The following is a 20,876-nucleotide window of genomic DNA, read 5'->3' on the forward strand; positions in this document are numbered from 1 at the left end:
TGTGCTGAGATTTTTTGGTTCTGTTGCTCTCCTTGTGGAGCTCCTATTCCCTCCAGGTCTTTATATCTCCCCCTTCTTTCATAAGATTCCCTGCACTCTGCAGAAAGTTTGCTATGAATCTCAGCATATGTTTTGATACCCTGCTGGGTAGAGTCTTTCAGAGGCCCTCTGTGATATAGGCTCCTGTCCTGTTCCCTCTTTTCTTCCTCTTCTGAAGTCCATCTCATTTGCCTTTCTGAATGAAGATTGAGCATCTTACCCAGGGTCCTCCTTCTTGATTAGCTTCCTTAGGGGAACAAATTTTAGTATGGATTATCCTATATTATATGTCTAATATCCACTCATAAGTGAGTATATACCATGTGTGTCTTTCTGCTTCTAGGAAACCTCACTCAGGATGATCATTTCTAGATCCCACCATTTGCCTGCAAATTTCATGATTTTGTTGTTTTTAATTGCCGAGTAGTATTCCATTGTGTAAATGTAACACAATTTCTGTATCCATTCCTGAGCTGAGGGACATCTGGGTTGTTTCCAGTTTCTGACTATTACAAATAAAGCTGCTGTGAACAATATATCCAAAAGATGCTCAAGTATACAACAAGGACCAAACTAGATTTCATAGATCATTTCTTTGGTCTGCTGTTGGTGTCCTATCTGGGATGAATAGTCACATAGTATTACCTTTGTTGCTATGATAAAATACTATGATCAAAAACAAATTATGAAAGAATAGTTTATTTTGGCTTATGGTTCTGGAGGGGGGAGCCCACATGGCAAACGAGTCGTGGACGTTTGAGGTAACATCTTCAACCAAGCCTGCCCCAGTGGCATACTTCTACCAAGTCTCTGCCTTCTAAAGGTTCCATAACCTCCTCCAGTAGCACCACCTGAGCCTGTGGGGGGTGGGGTGGGGGACACTGCTTATTCCAACCAGCAAAAGACATTACCATTCTCTCAAAAAGTCACACAACACCTAAGTTCACTTACTTGAGCAATCCAGCTCGATGGAACATATAGAGATCATGCTCCAGGGTGCAATTGTTGTATGGGACAACCTTCACGAAGTTCTGGATGAGGACGAACTCAGGTGTGAGGCGGGGCACAGATATTAAGCAGTAGTTCTTATTCTAAAAATTATTTTTAAAGATCAGTAAGACGTTTGGAGAGCATAAGAAGCCATTTCTCATTTAACAAATTTGTGCTATATATACTGAAAAACAAGCAAAACAAAGCACTTAGAAAATGCTCAAATTGCTTTTCTACCATTTGCAGAGTCATTAATAAAACTCATGGAGCCTAGCAGCTAGGAGAGGATGGAGAAGACATCAGCAAAGCTGACTGAAAGCGGAACAGGTGACTGTTGCGTCGAGCAGCCCACTCAGGCACTCTCACACAGAAACAGTTTCTGTTGCTGCAGCTTCAGAGACAGCGCTTCATTATGCAGCCAGACCCGGCCTCTGAATCATCCTCCTGCGGCAGTCTTCCAAATTCTGGGATTACAGGGTTAGAGGCTACCACATTCAGCTCCTAGCAGTTGACCTCACTGGCTTGTTTAATGTTGCATCTCTGAAGATCACATTGAGAGTCTTGCATACGCTGGGCAGGAACTCTCCTGCTGAGCCAGCCTTTGCTCGCTCGGGACCTTTTTTTTTTTTTTTTTAGAAAAGTTCACTGAGTTGTCCAGGCTGATCTTAAACTTTCTTCTGCAGTCCATGCAGGTCTTGAACTTGCAATCCTCTTGTCTCGCCTTTCTGGGTTTCTGGATTAATAGGCCTGTGCTACAAGATCTGGCCTAGATTTTTAAACCATTTCCATTTGTGAATTCAGTTTTGTCAGTGAGTAAACTAGGCAGGATAGTATCATAACAAGGGCCTTGAACTTCAAGAAGTGAGATTTACCGATGACTTGGCCTCTGCTCTGTGAAATGTGGGTGCTATCCCAGGCCGTTTTGACTCTAAAATCCTGTGGTTATATATGAGGTCTTTGTCATGACATCATCCTTTCTAAGTGATGCCATTTCCCTTTCTAGACCTTGCTGTCCCAGGTAGCAAGCCAGTGGTCACATGTGACTAATGAGCCTTCACTATGTGGTTGGTGTGACTGAGAAACTAAAATCTTAATTTAATGCCATTTAAGTTAGTTACATTAACTTAAACTTTAAAGACTGGCACCAAATTTCATTTATTGGACAAGTTTTGCATGTGCTTCAGTCATGGTAATCTCTCTACCCCACCCTGAATATATGAAGCTGCTGATCCAACTGCAAATTTCATGAGACTTAAATAGAATTAAGCACTGCAGATGAAAAGCCAGTTCTTACACTGAGGGACGCCGCAATCTAAAACCCTTGAACTTCAAGGCTTAGCATGCGATGAAGAATATAAAACAGCTCGTTAGCAATTTTGACATTGATTGCCCGCTGCAGTAACAGGAATTCCATTTCTTCCCTTTTTACTCTTTTGTTCATGCAGCTACTAGAACATTCACTCCAGCGTCTGCAGACTGTACAGCTCAAGGCTGTCTGAGTTCCTCACAGCCACTTGATCCTGTCCCAGGTTCCCGCAGAAGCAGCCTGCTCTTCCCAGAGCTAATTTGTCCCTTTGGGACTTTGCCTCCTCTTGAACCCTGTGAAGGTATTACTTGTGCTAATCCAAAGCCCTCAGGACATTTTGCAGCCCCAAGGAGTGAATCATTATTTGACCTTATCTTCCTTCTTTCTAGCAAAATAACACAGCTTCTTTTGGGGAAACTTTAGAATCACAATGCCAAGCTACTCAAGCTGAAAATAAGGACTGGGTGCCAAGTCTCGGTGGGCTTCCTTAGGGAAGGGGTTACTAACGATAATGAGTTGCTTCAGCTTGGATTTGAGGGATTAACGGTGAAGTAATGAAGGTATTTTGTTCCTGTATCCTTATATCCCCAAGTCAAATAGAATCAAAATGTAAACAGGTCTTCTGCCCATTAAAATCCAGTCTTACTTTTATAATGTGGATGTTAAAATAAGAATGAAGCCCAGTGAAATGTCTTTAAGGCATCTTTGAGGGAACCAGCTTTGAAAATTCTTTGTTTGGGTTAATCCCCATTGCTTTCTGAGCTTTGAAAATGCCTTAAAATCAATTTCAAGAGACCATAGTGGAGAACATATTGCCCCGTTCTAAGGCTTTTTTAGTTTTTGAAAAAACAATAAAGTGAAACCGAAGATCACATTATTTAAAAAAAAAAAAAAAAAAAATATATATATATATATATATATATATATATATATATATATATATATATAGCCTCAATATAACAAATAGAAAGGACACAAAAGAACAGGTATTATGTTTGAAGCCTGACTGAAGAAGTACACTTGAGATGAGCTGCCCCGGCTAAGCATCAGAGAGGTCCTTCTAATGACTTACTGCTTCTCCTGACTGTCTTCCTCCTCCACTTCCTTCCCTTAGGATAAGTGGTTGGTGAGGATCCCCATCCCCAGACAACAATGGGACAATGGAGAGGCTCGGAGTCCCTGAGATGGAGGAGCATGTGTGTGCTTTGACCCCAGTGCACCTAACATTGGCTGAGCTCCTTCCACATGCCAGCCACCATGTAAGGACCCAGGAGTGAGTGGGGAAGAGATGCCAAACTGGAAATCACCCACAGGTTTGTTTCCTCTTTCCTACCTGCCACAAAGCAATGTGCTGACGTCAGCATAGGTTGAGCCACTATAAACCACAAGTAATTCAGAAATCTGAGGTACTACGGATCCCTAACTGCTGGCATTTTCATATATGACAGTGATTGATTTAATCCCACTCAAACACTGGAATGCTGTCTCTTAGGGAAACAATTGTACAGCAGACACATACTGAAAATGACAACACTTTCTACTTTAGGAGTTCATGACATTTGACCGTCTCCTCAGAACAGGGGAACAGCTCAAGCCTTGACATTGATGGCATTTTAAATGTCTGCACAGTAAACATTCTGTCTTTCTATAACTCAGCCACGAAAGCAAATATATTACTCAAAATCCAGCATGTACTCACAGGAAAAAGACTGAAGACAAAACTCATAAAGTCCAGCGACCTGTAAACAAGACAGTGAGCAATGTCAATGGACTGCATATTAAAGCATCATGAGATTTACATACAGTTCAAGAGATTTACGTACCCCACCCCCGTGCAGCAGTTAGCCAGCCAATAGGTCTAATCAATTGCACAGGTGAATGCAATTACTTGTATATACCATAGGCTTCATATGTCAGCCATACAGTAGTTTTGGACACTCTCACAGGAACAAATAATAGCTGTGCAATTCAAAGCCAGGACTGATGACGGCCATTCTGTGGACATGATCTACCCCTTTCTTTTTGGGAGAGTTAGGAGAGATTTGGCTATGTGATCAGCTATCCTGAAATTTTCTACTTTTATTTGCAAAATATTTTCTAAATAGCCACATTTGTATTTTCATGGGAAAATTATAAGGTGTCATCAAACTAAATAAAAAACAACTGTCTTGGCATAATCTTATCTAAAAACACAGAGAAAATACATATAAAACAAGTATTGAAGGCCATTCCAGGTGCTTTAGTCTACACTCTAATTAAAATAGGAAGATTTCCCTTTGCAAGCTCCATGAGCTCCATATAAGCTAAATATTTAATATTAAAAAACCATGGTTCTGGGGCTAAAAGATGGGGGTTCTATTAGATGCACCCCTAAAAAGGAAATGGCCAGCACTATCTGTGGTTATCTCAAAGGTACTCTAGAACCTTCAGCTCTATCAAAATGGGCACATATTTCCTCTTCAAAATATTTAGTGGATAAGCTTAGAAGAGGTGGTGTGTGGAAGAAGATGCTGAATTCAGGCATCAGGCAGTGGTCCTGAGACTGAGAAAGGGAGGCCCCAAGCATTGCATACATAGGTTCTCTTGAGAGAGAGGAAGTGGGAGCCAGGCCTTGTCAGCTAGACATCATGCCTCCTTCCATAACTTTCCTGGGTTGTTGGGTGTTCCTTTTACCCCCCTCTAACATCTTACGTTTTGGTGAGTCTCCTGCTCCAATTTAAAGGCGAAGCGTGAGGCAACAGACAGCACACATTGAAGTATGGCTCCATGACAGTCACTGGCTCAGGAAAGAGCACTGCGTCAACCAGGCCTCTTGAAACTTTGGCTGGAAATCTGAACCTCAGCCAGAATGCCCTCCCATGAGATTCTTATGTAGACCTGAGGCCATCTTCTATCTTCTCAGGTGGGGACCAACAGCAGAGAGCCAGAGTAAAGGGAAAATTCCTCCTCAATGATCCAAGTCTGGGGTCTAGCACTGTCTAGCATGAGTCCTACCACTGGACTTATCCTCAGCTGCATTAGCCTTTGAAGAATTTTCTATTTCTTGCACCCAAAAGCAGTACAACTTCAAAGACTCAGAGAAACGCACACTGTATATAAAGGAAGCAGCATGTGGCTACACAGTGGGAATTCTCCAGATCTTTAACTGTGATACAGGAAAGATACAACTGTCCAGATATTTTTATTCCTTTCTGTAGATATTACCCAAATTTTATGGATTAGAATATCTAGATGAGATCCAGGAATCTGCTTTGTTTTGAGGTTCCTAGAAGATTAGGAAATGGGGCCTGGTTTAAAGACCATGAGCTTGGGGAAAAAAATTACCTAAGCAAACATTGGAGTCAGTACTTGCCTTGCCTCATACTTCTCATCAATACAAAAGAGCTGAATACAAAACGCGTCAGAATCTCCCAGGTAGATGGGGCGGAAGTGCGAGGATTCCTCAGGGAACAGGAAGGATGGCAGGGAGCTCTCACTGCTCAAACTGACGTCCTCATCGCCGGCAAAGGAAAGTAAGCTGAACTTCTGATCATTGTCCTAGAGTGGAGAGAGGGGCAACCCATGGGAACCATGGAGCCTCATGGGGCTATTGGCTTCACTGTCTCTAAATGTCCTGTCGTCCTGTCCCTACGGCATGTGTGACTGCCTCATCTGAAACAAACCATCCTGAGAGGGTCCATCGGAAGACATTACTAAAGAGATTCAAAACTCACAGTAATAAGAACAAGTTCTGACAGAAAGGCCCCCAAACAAACATTTTTAACTGTTTCACTGGGTGAAGATTAGTATGGAGTACCATATTACACATATTAACAGATCAGCAAGTTCTCTCTTGAAAACTGGTTTTATTAAGGTTTTGTGGTACTAGATTCCCGGAAGGTTTTCTTTGAATGAGATGGAGCCCAGAAAGGTCCACTGACCTCCTCTACCAGGGAAGTTGGCACTGGGTACATCCACTCCGATCTGTGGGTTACCTGCAGATATTATAATCCAGGGGAACATGATTCATTCTGAGTTCCTTCTGGAATGTTTATTAATCAAAATAACACAAACATACAGTCAAATTATTAGTGGTAGAATTTTATAAAAAAACAGCTGTCCATTGTCTCCCTCCTCTCCATCAGGTATCACTTTCAGCCTTCTAGTTTCTTGAAATATTTATCTCTATTTCCAAAAATTATGCTTATGCTGCTATTTCTTCTAAATTTCATCAATTTAGATTTTTCTCTTGTTGAGCACTGAAGTATTGGATAGATTTAACGCTCTTCTGCGATTCTTTCCCTGCATTCTATCCCCACAATATAATTAAATCACATTTCTAGTTACATCAGTTTTGATATTGCTATGATACATTGTAGATTACAGAATATAGATATTGTTATTAAATATGTTAGGATGTATTTTTGCTGCCACGAATAAAGTACTATAAAATAGCTCTGTTCTCACTTGTGCACCTTATTTTTATTTTCTCTGTTTCTAAATTTTTTCATGTTTTGTAAGATTTGTGTAGCACTTGTCAAGAGTTTTCTAAGCAATCAGATATTTGATATAATGCATGAGCTTCCTTGCTTCTCTTCCCACCTAATCTGGACTTGGAGCTTTTAGGGGTTTAAAGGAGAAATGCCCCTTCTAGGCTCAGGCATTTGAACACTCTGGACCCACCTTGATCACGCTGTTTGTGAAGGTTCACAAAGTGCGGCCTCGTGGGAGGAAGTATGTCACGGGGGGGGGGGGCAGGCCTTGGGAATGTGTAGCCTTGCCCTACTTCCAGTTTATTCTCACTTCCTCATGCTTTCCATTAACGATGTGATCTGGAGGCTTCCTGCCCCTTCCTGCCATTCCTCCCCGCCATGATGATCCCTTACCCTCTGCAACTGTGAGCCCAGATAAACTCCGTCATTTTGGTTGTGGTGTTTTATCACACTCTCAGAAAAGTTACTAATACAAAACTCTCCCAGCCTACAGTTCCACCCCTCAGGAGAGACTGTGGGAGAAAAACAGTGGCCCTCAAGAAGTGTGTGTCTGATTCCCCAAAACCTGAGGACATGTATCTTACACAGCAACAGGACTTTGCAGATGCCACTAAATTAAGGGTTTTGAGAAGAGAAAACTCTCCTGGTTTATGCAAACAGGTCTGATGAAATGTAAGGCAGGCAGAAGGCTCATTGCGGGTGGGGAAGGTGCACTGGTGTGGCCCTGAAGATACAGGAAGAGGGCATAGGGCAAGAAATGCATGTTCCTTCTAGGCACTGGCCTAACAATGGAAAAGAGCCTCCCTAGCTCCCTCAGAAGAAATAAACCTCCACCTCCACTCTGAGGCTAAGTGTGTGAGAACTAAGGGAATTCTGATTCCTGGGCCTATATGGGGATAGGCCCACGTTGTTTTAAGCCACCAACTTGTAGTAGCTGATTATAGCAGCAACACCTGGCTTCGAGGAGCAGCTGGAGCTTCTCCCTCTGAAACGGAGAATTCCACTTCCTCTATTCACACCCCTTCACCATCAGACAGTCTCTTGGAGCCTTGTCTCTTTGGTTTCTTCAGGGAATGTTCCCCTGGTCATTCCCCCTAGGGTGCTGGTCAGCTATGTAGAGTGTGCAGCGAGTTTGGGGTCCAGGCTACTCCTTACTGGGCTGCCAAAGAGGCCTCCATCCTCGCCCTCATCCTGTATTTCCCCTCAGCAGAACCCCAAGCCCTTGTGGAGAGTTCACACCACTTTCACTGTCTCCTCTCAGATGCTTCCCCTTTCTTGGTTCTGCTAAGCCAGTGCAAATTCCTGCATCGATTTTCTTGATTCTAAATATTTTTGAAGTGCTTAATCTTCCAATAACTCCCTTCCATCTTGTTGTCTTTGGGGACCTGTGCCCTTTTCACTTCTTTATTGTCATTTTGGTGGTGTTTTTTTTTTTTTTTTTTTTTTTGGAAGGGTCAGAAGATAAACACAGGAGATCGATCATCCTTGCTTACCTTGATGTCCTCAGGGATGTCCTCCCTCCCCATCCCATCTGTGTTTGGGGCTTTAAAGGAGTGGCCTCACTCTTAGAAATCTTAGAGAGAAAGCTGTCAGCTTAAACTGTATCTCCACTGTATCTCTCCTGCTGGGGGCACAGCAATGACCTAGCGTTAATGAGTCTCTTAGTGTGGGCTCCTCAGACACAAACCTAAGCTGAAGGTCTCAGCAGCTGCCAAGAACCTCTGGGAGGAAAGAAGGGAAGTGAGTCAAGGAAAGTAAGGTCACCAACACAGGCCTGTCAAGGGGCAGCTTTTCACCATTTGTCCCTCAGAGCACTCTGCCTCAGAGGTAAAGGAATTGGGTGTTGATTCCCTCAACTACTCCTCTCACGCACTCCTGGCTGCTCCCTAAAGAATTGCAGCTTGGCATCTCTAGCCCCATTCCGTGGTGCTGAGGTACACTAAGTGACAGAGGGCTGACACTAAGTGACAGTAGGGGTGTCCAGCAGCAAATGCAAGGGTAGACCTGTACCCATACACCACGCTCTTCTCCCCGACCCCGCTGTACACTTCCCTGCAGATAGTACAGGATCCGGTGTCCAACCCCACCCTGCAGACTGCCTGGAAGGACAGGCGCTGAGATATTCGGCATCCGGTCACAGCGCTGCTCTCGCTTCAGGGCTGGCAGTAAGACAGTGGCTCTCTCCACCCTAGATGACGCCTCATAGAGTGCTCAGTTGGTCAGTGTCTGAGGGTCAGACAGCAGAGGGTCTGGCCTTCTGACAGCTCTGATGTGGGGAAGCAGCACTCAGTGTTCATCCCAATGCCATCATGGATCTGACTATCGTTGGCCCAGGCCCCCTCAGAGATGTGCAAGCTTCTAGAGACAACAGAATGCAGCAGCCCATCACCAGGAGGCCCTCTGGAGTCCCAGAGAGGTTTGTCCTTATTCTTGTCACCAGGACAGGCAGCAGATCATGTTAGTCTCCTACTCCAGACACTACAATGTCTTCCATTGCTCCTTAAATGGATAAAACGCTAAGTAGGACCTCAGGGCTTGGGATCTCCCAACTCCCCAGTTCACAGAAACAGATGACCCAAGGCATGGATGGAACCAGTTTGACAGGGAAGCAGTGCAAGAGGGTGTGGGTGAGATGAAGGAGAGTAACAAAGGAAGATGCCTGGGACAGCCAAAGTGGAAGATGCTAACAAGCAAATCTTGGTTAACTAAGTGAAGCTGGGTTTGAACCTGTAATAAGAGAGGACTGCTACAAGAACCTAAGCAGCATATAAGTGCATATACTTATACCTGGGCAAGTGTGTGCATTTGATATATATCTGCACACATCACGTGGTGTGTATCTCTGTGTACGGTGTCAGGGAAGGGAGCACTCTAATAAGCATTGTACTTCTCCAAAGCTTCTCTTTGGGCACAGTAGAAGAATTAAAAAATATTGTGTATACTAAAATTGTTGCAAGTAATTGAAACACAAATAAAACACAACGTGTAGTGTTGGTATAGTGTTCTTTCAGAATGTATACAATTTACCCTTATTCATTCAAATATTGATTTCTCTACCTCACTGTCTGGTTTCAATCTGGACATTGTATTGTGATATAAGCATCACCTGTCTCAAGTTTGTGTAAACATGCCACCATTTGTTCTCTGTATTGTCAATAAAACAACCAGCCACAATGCTGAGCAGTGGAGAAAATAGGGTGGGACATCCTGGTCCAGAGAGGAGGAGAGAGAGATCAGAAGGAGAGAACTTGGAACCATGTGCAGAGATGAACCAGACCTCAGATATGACTAAAAGCAAGGATAATGTGGAAATCTGAAAGCTGAAGAAGCTCTGCGGGCTTGGAGGTTTAGGGTGGAGTAATCATTGCCCAGCATTGTGCTCTAGGTTAATTAAATAAAAACCTAGTCTCTGTGTGGTGATTTGGGTATGCAGCTGGTTTAGGAATAACTGTTGTTTAACTGCAGATAAATCAATAATAGATATTAATAACCCACAACAGTGTAGTCTGAGCTTGCAGAAGGTGTGGAATTAAGGATTAATTACAGTGGGGTCAAATTATCCAGAGCTAGCTCAGGGACAGTAGTTGCTATGTGTTAGGGAGAGGCAGTGGAGGGTTAGAGGAAGAAAGAGCACACAAAAAAACAATGGGGAAGGAGGGACACTCACTGGTCAGCAGGTAACAAAGACCCTACCCAAGCATAGCATTACCTGTAAATCATCAGACATTTTACTTAAGTATGGTGACACAGTGTCCTCACATGAAGAATCTTCAGCCTCCTTTTCCTGCAAAGGACCACAGTTAGACATAAGAAGCAACCAACTCAAGCTCTGCAGGAAGTAGCTAGCGTGTAGACCTCGGTGCCCTTGCTTACTGGCTAAGAGACACTGAGAGAGTGATGGAGCCTCGGCTTCACCTGTTAAAAGGAAACAAGGCAGCATCCAGCCCCTAAGGATTTTTAATGGGAGAAAAGAAAGAGCAGATGGTAGACTCACAGATGCTTGGGCCAGGATAGGCACCTCCTATTTCTCTCTCCATGTTAGTTGTATTCTATTATTCTTATTCTGTGTGACTTCAGAGCTACACCAATTTTTAAATAGCTTTACTAAAGTATAATTAACATACAACAAACTGCCTTTTAAGAACTTTTGACTTGTGTGTATATCTATAAAAAAGAACCCCAACTGAAAAAACAAGCATGTACCTCACTCCCCTAAGTGCTTGTGTCTCTCTGTGCCCCTAGCTACTCCTGCTTCAGTCCTAACAACAGGCAAACATGGATCTGTTGCTTTTGCCATGTATTTTGTCACAGTAATGAGAAATGCAAAGACGACAGAATGACATTCCATTCTGTCTTACCATTCTAGAGCATGCCATGAGGCTTGCCCAATAAAAGGCCCCACCTCAGTGTGAGTGGGGCCTTTCTGCAGTGGATGACAGAATGCTGCGGTGATCCTCACACCGAAGGCTCCCAGCTCCATCCCCATCCCACAGGCCTGGGGACGCAGTGTCTTCGCTTACCTGGATCATCTCCTCTGCAGAAGCACTTCCCCCTGGCTCCTCAACTACATTTCGAGAACCCTGGCTGTCACTCTTGCTTTCAATGCCTTTCAAAGAAAAGGTAGAGTAAGGACACAAAGTAAGTAATGAGCAATCCAAGGAACCAAAGGAAGCTGGGAAGCATAAGCAAGTGGTTTAAGTAATGGTGGATTTCCAGACATCTGGTCCAGAGAAGAGAAATGGGAAGAGGACAGCGGGGCTTTGCAGCTCACCCTAATCCTCACTCTGACTATCAGATTCTAGGCCAGCTCCTCTTCAGCCCTCTGTGCCTTGCCCATATGATGAAACCATACTGCCCAGGAAGCTGTGCAGATGAGATGATGCACACAAAGAGCATGTGCCTGGCACGTAGGAGCCCCAGCCACTGCCAAGCTCTGGGCAACAAGTCCTTTGATGTCAGGCCCCTTTGAAGTTTATAAACAACCATCACCTTCTCGGATCTCAGGCTTTGAAATAGTGCTAAATTAGAAGATGGAAATACTACAATTTACCATATAGTGCTCTCTGAATTCCAAAGATTAGGAAAGGGGCTTTGGAAATACCACAGATTCTGCCAGTGATACTGGCATTAGCATTTCTTTCCTCTTTCTCTCTTCCTCCTTTCCCACTCTACCTCACAGCCCTTTCTCCCCCTCTCTAATCCTATGTAGCCCAGGCTAGCTTTGAACTCATACTTTTCCTGCTTTGGCCTCCAGAGTCCTGGACTTATGGCTGTACACAACCATGCCAGCTCCACTTTCTATTTTCTAAATAAGAAGAACTGGGGCTGAGCACTGTCGTTATACCATGCTCTGCAACGTCAGCAATCTGGACATTCTTTATGTGATTAATCGTCTATAAAAAGAACAAATGGGAAGATTGCCTACTTACCATACAGGCTCCCTCCCTCCCACTCTTTCTTCTGCCATCAGCCCTCCTGCTCCTCTCCCCTCTTTTCTGTCTCCAAGTCATCCAGGCCTTAGGAGAAAATTTTGGAAGCGCTCTCACAGTAGGGAAGCCTGTCCTGACATCTGCCTCACCAAGGGCCTGTTTCACTGAGGAACCTCCACAGTCACTTCTGCTCTCCTCCTCTGATGGTTCACACAGGTCAGAGCAGCTCACAGACGCTCTACCTACAGGCATAAGGCACCCTGGGACTTCTGAATGTTTTGGAGATGTAGTCAGTGAGAGCAAGATGTTCTGCCTTCATATTTTTAACTCTTTCATCAGACATTGAAGGACCAGGGGTAGCTTGTGGTCCTCTCTGCTTCCTCCTCTGCCTATCTCATCTTTCAGAACCTGTTACCACAGGATGACTCCTACAAACACTGCTCAACCCAAACGACTGGACCACGAATGCCTTCCACCCACTTCAAACAAAGACACAGGTGAAGGAAATACAGTGAGAGTCTAAGAGAAAAATTAGATGCCCGAGGAGGTTTTTCAGAAAGCAGTAATGCTGAAGGTACTATGAGAGAGACTCATATCCAGACATGAAACATAGCTCATAGGCCATGAAGAGGTGCCCTGAGAAAAGGCTTAGAATCCTTCTGAAGAAAGATGCTTCAAGGACAACAAAACCTACTGTATCTCTAATCCCTGACTGTGTCATGTTCCTGGGGTTTCCAGTGATTTCATAATGACAAGTGTGGCATGCTCTCATGGGCTAACTCACTTTGTCTTGAGCTACAACACACAAAAAGGTTTTGTGGTCAATGAGTTTCTACACAGTCTCTCCTAAGTGGTACCTACTGAGATGACTATGCAAAACATTTGCAAGATCTGTTTCCCTCATCCCTGCATCAAGTCATCACACCCGGTTCTGACTTCTACTATCATAGGTTAGCTTGGCTCATATCAGTAATTCCCTATTTTAAGCTACACTGCTTTTTAAAATGACCCTTCTTTTAAAATAAAATTTCTGAAAATAAAAATAGCTAAAGAATGAACTGGACTTACAATGAACTAATACTCCTGTGACTTAACCATTTGCTAGGCTAGTGCTCGTAAGACAATTACTATTGGCAATGACTAATTGTCTTAGCTAAACTGTCACGAGGTGTTGAAGCTTATTATTAAGCAGCTGCCACCATCATCCCAAGAGGTGGCTGCATTTCAGAACTGGGCAAGGTGATGCTACTTTTCTCTTTCCAAAATCTCTTGGGTTTTATGAGGTTTAATTAGTTAATGCTCATAACGTGCGCTGAGGTCATCAAATGTCACGTGCTCCCTCATGACCACAGCTACAACTTTGTTATTTTATGGCTTCCACCACTTAAGTAGCTTCAGAGTCTCAAACAGCAGATTATTCTAGCAGAGAGGGAGACACAATTTTCCACGGCCTTCTCTCCGTGTGAGATTACTTATCTTAAGTGGGTTTACCGCAAGGTTAATTAAGCTACAGGTTCAAGTACCTTCCTGGTACAGGCCACTCCCAAAGCACAGCATCGAATGCAGCATTCATAATTATGATTATCTTTAGAGGGGATCCCAGGTTATGTAGGTTTCAGGTTCCACTAGACTTTGCATCTACCCTTGCTGCTTCTGAGATGAGTAACATAAAGAGAATGCAACATAACATATTTTGAAGGCTTTACAAAGAAACAGTATGTGTTTTTACATTCATTTTAAATGTGCGTCAAAAATCCCAACACTGCTTTAATGCAAGGAAATAAAGCAATCCTAAAAGAGTAAGTATGGAGAGAGAGTCAGCAAAAATATTTTACAAAAGAACAAAGTGGCTCAAATTTCTTACTGTAAGACATACTATAGAGCCAGTCTTTAAAACTGAGGGTTACTGAGATAGGACTAGAAAAGAATGGACAAAAAAACATATAGCCAGACATGAAATATTGATTGATGTTAGTGATAATATTTCAAATTGGTAAGGAAAGAATAAGCTATACACTAGTGTCTGCTAACCATGTTAGAGACAGAGAGAGAGAGAGCCAAGTGCCGTGGCACATGCCTATAATCCCAGCACTCTGGGAGGCAGAGGTAGGCAGATCTCTGTGAGTCTGAGGCCAGCCTGGTCTATAAAGTGAGTCCCGAACAGCCAAGGCTACACAGAGAAACCCTGTCTAAGAAAGAAGGAAGGAAGGAAGGAAGAAAGAAAGAAAGAAAGAAAGAAAGAAAGAAAGAAAGAAGGAAGGAAGAGAGAGAGAGAGAAAGAAAGGAAGAAAGAAAGAGAGAGAAAGAAAGGAAAGAAAGAGAGAAAAAAGAGAAAGAGAGAAAGAAAGGAAAGAAAGAGAGAGAAAGAGAGAGAAAGAAAGAAAGAAAGAACGAAAGAAAGAAAGAAAGAAAGAAAGAAAAGAAGAAAGAAAAGAAGAAAGGAGGAAAGAAAAGAAGAAAGGAGGAAAGAAGGAAGGAAGGAAAAGGAAAGGGAAAAAAAAGACATTTCAGCAAATCTCCAAATTAAGTGTAGATAAGATTATTCTCTGGAGGTTTAAAAATCTATTTGAAGAAGTTACTAGAAGAAATCTTAGAAAACTATTTCCATGGCCTCCTAGGTTGGAAAACCCCCCTTAGAAATGGCGAGGACAGATCACACACACACACACACACACACACACACACACACACACACATACACACACACACACAAAATGGTATCATACTGGCTACACTAAAATTTTCAAGTTCTGTCACAAGTATCATTTAAAAGCTTTTTTTAAAGTAGATACATGGGGCTGTTGAGACTGTCAGTGGGCACAGGCACTTGACACTAAGCCTGATGGCTTCACTTTGACCCTTGGGACCTTCATGGTAAAAGACGAAAGCTGACTCCTTCAGGTTGTCCTTTGACCTCTATAGACATGCTGTGGTAAACATGTGCTCATACACCTTTCTACACACACAAAGGAGATAAGTGTTCACAAAAGTACGTATAGGAAGGGAAAATTTGAATTTTAGCGCAATAGGTGAGGTGTATGAATGGACAGAACTGTAATTAACCAGTAAACATGTGACATATTAAAAGCATCCAGCTTCAACAGTACTCAGAGAACACGCTCACAACATAAGTACAGGCAAAGCAGAGAGGCTCAGAAGAAAGCCACTGGAACAGCTCTGGTTGGTAACTGTGCACAGTGCCAAGCCCAGCAAGAACAGGTCTAGAATAAGGCCTGAGGAAACCGTGAGCGGTATGCATGTGGAGGCTCACTGCAGCATTGTTCCCAACAACAGAACATGTACAGCCTGAAGAACTGGCCTTCAGAGGCGAGGCCTGTGAAGGACGTGGATAAATAGTGACACCGTTGGGAAAGACATAAATGCCCCATGCAGGAATCATGGGGAAAGAAGCGTCACTTCACGGCTTTGAACATCACGAGCAGAGCAGATGAAAATGAAAAATCACTTCAAATGCGTCCTGACACATCTTCAGAAGTAAATTAAATATACTAATTCATATACAAAAAGTATAAACTGCCAACTACCTAAAAGAAAAGTTGCTGCATGACAATTTAAAACATATACAAAAAACTGCAACAGAAATCTCCCATAATAATAGAATCAGCTTTACGCAGTTACATCAGCAAATTCCATAGAACATTAAGGACTTGGTATTTCTCTTCACTCCTTTCAAAGTAGTGTCCTTGGCTGGAGGGGCAGATCAGTGGTTGAGCATTTGTGTAGCACACATGAGGCAATGCTGTGGAAACAGAGACAGGGGCATCCCTAGGGCTTGCTGGTCAGCCAGCCTACGTGAAATAACTTCAGGTTCAGTAAGAGACACTGCCTCAAAACATAAGGTGGAGGGCAACTGAGGAAGAATGACAAGACCTGGTGACACGGCTCAGTGGATAAGCATGCTTGCCAGCAACTCTGATGATCTGGGTTCCCTCCCTGGGACCCACCAGGTCAGAGAGAACTGACTCCTACAAGTGCCCATCTGACTTCCACACATGTGCCATGGTACCTGCATACACACACAGATGCACACACTCACACTCACACACACAGACACATACATGGTACATAAATACTTGTTCAATTGTATTCATATAATTTTAAATGATGTTTGATTTCTATAGTTAGTCAAAAATAAAAATCAAGTGCCTATGGATAGTAAATGTGAATATGAAAGACAAAACAAAGGTAAGATCCTGAAGTAAACTGCCTCAAGGCTATTGGTCTATTCTCAAAAGTATCTATGCCTAGAACTTGGAACACATTACTTTGACTTCATCATAAAGAATTTCTAGCCATCTAGCATTGGCTAGGAATAGACATGTTAACATCAGACAAAATATGATTTAAAAATAAATATTGTATGCTGCAAAAGTATTTTGTACTTATAGCAGACATTCTCCACAAGACAATCTCCGTATCACAAAACCGTAAGCACCATGATGGAGAATATTGTAAATGTGACAAAATCTAGAATTACTAGATGGGCCACTGGGCATGTGGGGGGAGAACTATGTTGATTGTGTTAGTTGATGCGGAAAGACCCGCCCATTGCAGTTGGTACCATTCTCTGGTTGGGATCTGCAACTGTAAGTGGAGAAAAGGAGCTGAACACACCTTCAGCATCCTCTGCTTCCTGACTATGGACACATTATGACTGGCGGCTCCCTCCAGCTCCTGCTGCCACGACCTCTGCCATGACAGACTGGATTCTGAAACTGTGAGTCAAACAAAAATCCTTTCTCCCTGAATCACCTTTGCCAGGGGAGTTTATCACAGCAACAGAAAAGGAACTGAGCCATGGACGAAAGAGCCCAGCATCTAAGTGAGTAAACCAGAGCTTTAAATTACATGGAGAAATGGCCAGGACAGCAGTGAAGTGGGAAATTTTACTGTCTCAAGTTAGCCGAGGTCAACAGTAATGACCAGCAGAAGAGTTGAGTGCCATTAGCGAGCTGTTTTTCATAATGTGTCCTGAAATTCCAAATTCTGAACAAAGAAAACATGTTCACACCACTCAAAAGTCCAGTGTACAAGAGCTGACCTTAAATCAGGCTAGAGCAAAAGACACTCATTCAAACCCAGGGCAGAAAACACAGGCTGATTCTGTAGACGACACAAAGAATCTGAAATTAAACACAAGAGAACCAACATACATACCAACTGGCAACCAAACTGCTTCCCGAAATAAATTTTAGCTAAAGGAAGAGATTACAGTTGTGAGCAAGAGTTATTCCTAAAACAGCAATGATGAGAATATTAATACCAACATTACTTGGCAAGAGCTTATGAGACACGGCTGAGACAATACCATGTGGAAAGATTCACACCCTTGACAACGTACTAAGTTACTTGAATTGAAGCTATCTGAAGGATAAGGAGCAATAAGAAGTAACACTGTTTAGATGAACAGTGTCCTACAGACATGGCTTCTTTGGCCCATGTCTCTGAAGGAGTTTCCTGTCTAGGAGAAGGCTGACAACCCCTAGCTATGAGAAGTATGAGTTCAACTTTTTTAAAACCAGTAGTATCTCAGAGGGCCCCAGGAAAAGGATTTGGTCTTTTATTTTGCAGAAAGAGGCAAAAAATTAGAGAGGAGACAATGTGACTTAGAAGCGAGTACCCGCACATCCTTGCACCTCTGTGATTTGGAGTCAACCGGAAAACAGCTTCTCAGCAAGGCAGGTGTTTGAGGGGACGCACAGATGGTGAATGTCAGAGAGACTTGGAAGATGCAGAAAGTCTGGTTATCTATCAGAGGAGAGGGCTAGACAGAGCCCATTTGCATTGAGCAGGCAGCAGCACAGCCCATCCGCAGAGTGGAGTAGCCGCAGAAAGGAGAAAGACAAGGCAGTGAGCAAAGTGGGCATAGAAACAAAAGGCACTGCAGAAAGGCAGGCTGAACTTAGCTGGTCTGGGGGCTGTGTGGCATGCTGGCACAGCGCTGTGGGGGAAAGCAGCTTTGAGAGGATCACACCCACGCTTGCTTCTCTGGGTAACATAAACCTTTCCTTTTCTTGTAACTCAAAGCAAGTGTTGTCACAGTGTCCTAGCCAACATCTACCGTGTGGTCCGATGAGATGCCACCCAACCACAACTGAAGCAAGATCACTGGCAAATACATGCAGAGCAAATCTGGGTTGGAGACAAAGGAACCTGGGATGGAATCCAAATCTCTTTCCCTTTAAAACCGGAGGCTGTGGTGGGCCACCAAAGAGGGTCGGACTGAGGTGACAGGTGCAACCATAGCCAGAGACTGGCCTGGTTACCTGACTTACGCTAGGTTCAGTCACTCATCCTCAGTAGACCAATTAAAGAGAAGTAATAGTGAAAAGTGGAGAAAGAAGGCTTGCCAGTGTGGCCACACTGGGAAGGAACAAAGAGGTAGAGTGGCTCCAAGGCCATCTTTCAGGGCTGACAGGTTTAGGTTTGAACAGAGGGCAAGAGGAATACGTAACTAAGCAGCCTTGCTCCAGATGTGGTCCTGGTCATCATGACCCACTGTTTTGGTTCCAGTGGCACCGACAAGGTGACCTGACAAGTCAGAACTGTGTAAAATCTCTTTAACTCTACTTGAAGGGGTTTGTCTGGTTTACATGCCTCAATCACAGTTCTTCAACAAAGAAGCCAAGGCAGGAATTCAAGTGGAAACCATGGAGGAATGCTCGTGACTGGCCTGCTCTCAACTTCTGTTGCTGCTGAGACTCTCATCCATGAACACTGGATTTATATTGTCTCCAACCCTCCCTTTCCCCCACTCCAGTTCCTCTCATGCCCCCTAATCTCTCTCAAATTTATGACCTCTTCTTCAAGTATTATACATATATGTGTATGCATGCATACATATGTATACAACCCTTTGAGACTGTTTAGTCTAAGCTCATATGTACATGTGTCAGGGCCAACCACTTGGAATCAGATAACCCACAGTGAGTTTTCCCCTGAAGCAGTGTCTCAGCAGCCCCTGGATGCCAGTAGTGGAGCTCTTGGGATCTTCCTGTCTACACTGACTTGCCAAGTGTCATTTGCACAGGTCTTGTTTAGGTGACCATATTGTTGAGATTTCATGGGAACAGCTTCCTTGTTATGAAATCTCTGATTTTTTTTGCATTTTATTGTTTACTTATTGTGTATATTTGTCCATGTCCATATTTGTGTTCCTGTCCATATCCTTGTCCTTGTCCAAGTGTTGGGGGTGGCGGGAAGGACATGTGTGAAATATATTCCTGGGAGACAAGTTCCTCCTCTGGCTGGCACCAGGCTTTAGCCTTTCTTTCTCCCAGCATGACACTGCTGGAGAAATTCCAAATCGTGGGTTCTTTTCCAGTCTGACTGATAGTCAAAAGGAAAGGCACAAGTATCTCTCTTCATACAATCTTCACTCCTACTGAGGATGGTTACAGCCTTAGAAACCATAAATGTACGTGGTAGAAAGCACCGACTCAGCTGCACCTCCTGGACAGCAGTGTGTGGCCTACCTGAGGTGTGGGCTTCGGGGAGCACCTGAAACACCCATCATGTCTGAGGCTACAGCATCTGTCCATAATAGAACCCAGCCTAGGGAAGTTTGGTTCCATGTTCCCCTGTACTAGTGAGCAAAGGAACAAGGCCATCCCAACTGACCATGTGCCCTATCAAGCCACACTCACTGCCTGAGTAGTAAACGACACAGAAAATAACAACAACCCCCCCCCCCCAGAACAATAAGCTAACAAATATTCCATAGCCTGTGCTCTATCCCAGAGACACATGACATGAGAAACCACAGAAAGAAGGGCAGGCTTATGTAAGTAGGGACTTTTTACTTTTGCCTACACAACTACTGCTGCAGAGACAACAATCTTCAACAACATTTCTGTTAAAAGGCTGGAGAGATGGCTCAGTGGCTAAGAGCACTGTCTGCTTTCATACAGCACCCAGGTTCAGTTCCCAGTGCCCATGTGGTGATTTACAACCGTCTGTAGCCCCAGTTCCAGGACTCTGATGCCCTTTGAAGGCACCAAAAGTCTTCCTACTGTGACACAGCTCCTCCGCAAGGCCACACCACCAATCCTTTCCAAACAGTTCTATTAACTGGGAGGCAAATATTCAAATATATGAGCCTAGGACAGCCAATCTCATTCAAACCATCACAACATACAAATAATAACTGAAATAATTGCTTACATTCTGTCCGATCATAAATGGAAAAAACTGGATATCAACAGCAAGAGTAATTATGCAAACACATGGAGGTTGAATATACTTTAGAACAATATTGGGACATTAAAACAATAAAGGGAGACTTAAAAGACTTCCTACAATAAAATAAAAATGAAAACACTATATAGAAATCTGTGGGACAGAGCAAAGGTAACTATATGAACAAAATATATGGATATTAATGTCTACATTAAAATAAACTCAGAGAGGCTAGTGAGATAACTCAAAGGCATTTACAGCCAAGCCTGATGACCTGCATTCGATCCCTAGCACCCATATGACGAAAGAAGAGAAATAACTCCTACAAGTTGACACGTGTGCAAATACACACACTGTCCCTCAACCACACTGAATAGTAAATAATGTCATTTAAAAAAAGACAGAAATTTCAAAAACTAACCTAATTATGCATCTCAGGGT

At 43.3% G+C, this 20,876-nt stretch overlaps 1 protein-coding gene across 1 annotated transcript in view; it reads right to left on the minus strand.

The window, feature by feature from the left end:
- Window positions 1-20,876, minus strand: part of Cfap61 (cilia and flagella associated protein 61) — a 256,849-nt gene that overhangs the window by 180,839 nt on the left and 55,134 nt on the right. Inside the window, exons 9-13 of the mRNA XM_055602635.1 lie at window positions 11,328-11,413; window positions 10,517-10,591; window positions 5,688-5,872; window positions 4,035-4,074; window positions 991-1,130 (exon numbers count right to left, since the gene is read on the minus strand). Of these exons, the coding sequence (XP_055458610.1) occupies window positions 991-1,130; window positions 4,035-4,074; window positions 5,688-5,872; window positions 10,517-10,591; window positions 11,328-11,413 (526 nt within the window). The remainder of the gene's footprint in view (window positions 1-990; window positions 1,131-4,034; window positions 4,075-5,687; window positions 5,873-10,516; window positions 10,592-11,327; window positions 11,414-20,876) is intronic.

The sequence above is a fragment of the Psammomys obesus genome, unplaced genomic scaffold (assembly GCF_907164565.1).
Source record: "Psammomys obesus unplaced genomic scaffold, mPsaObe1.curated_primary_1811, whole genome shotgun sequence".
Taxonomy (NCBI): Eukaryota; Metazoa; Chordata; class Mammalia; order Rodentia; family Muridae; genus Psammomys; species Psammomys obesus.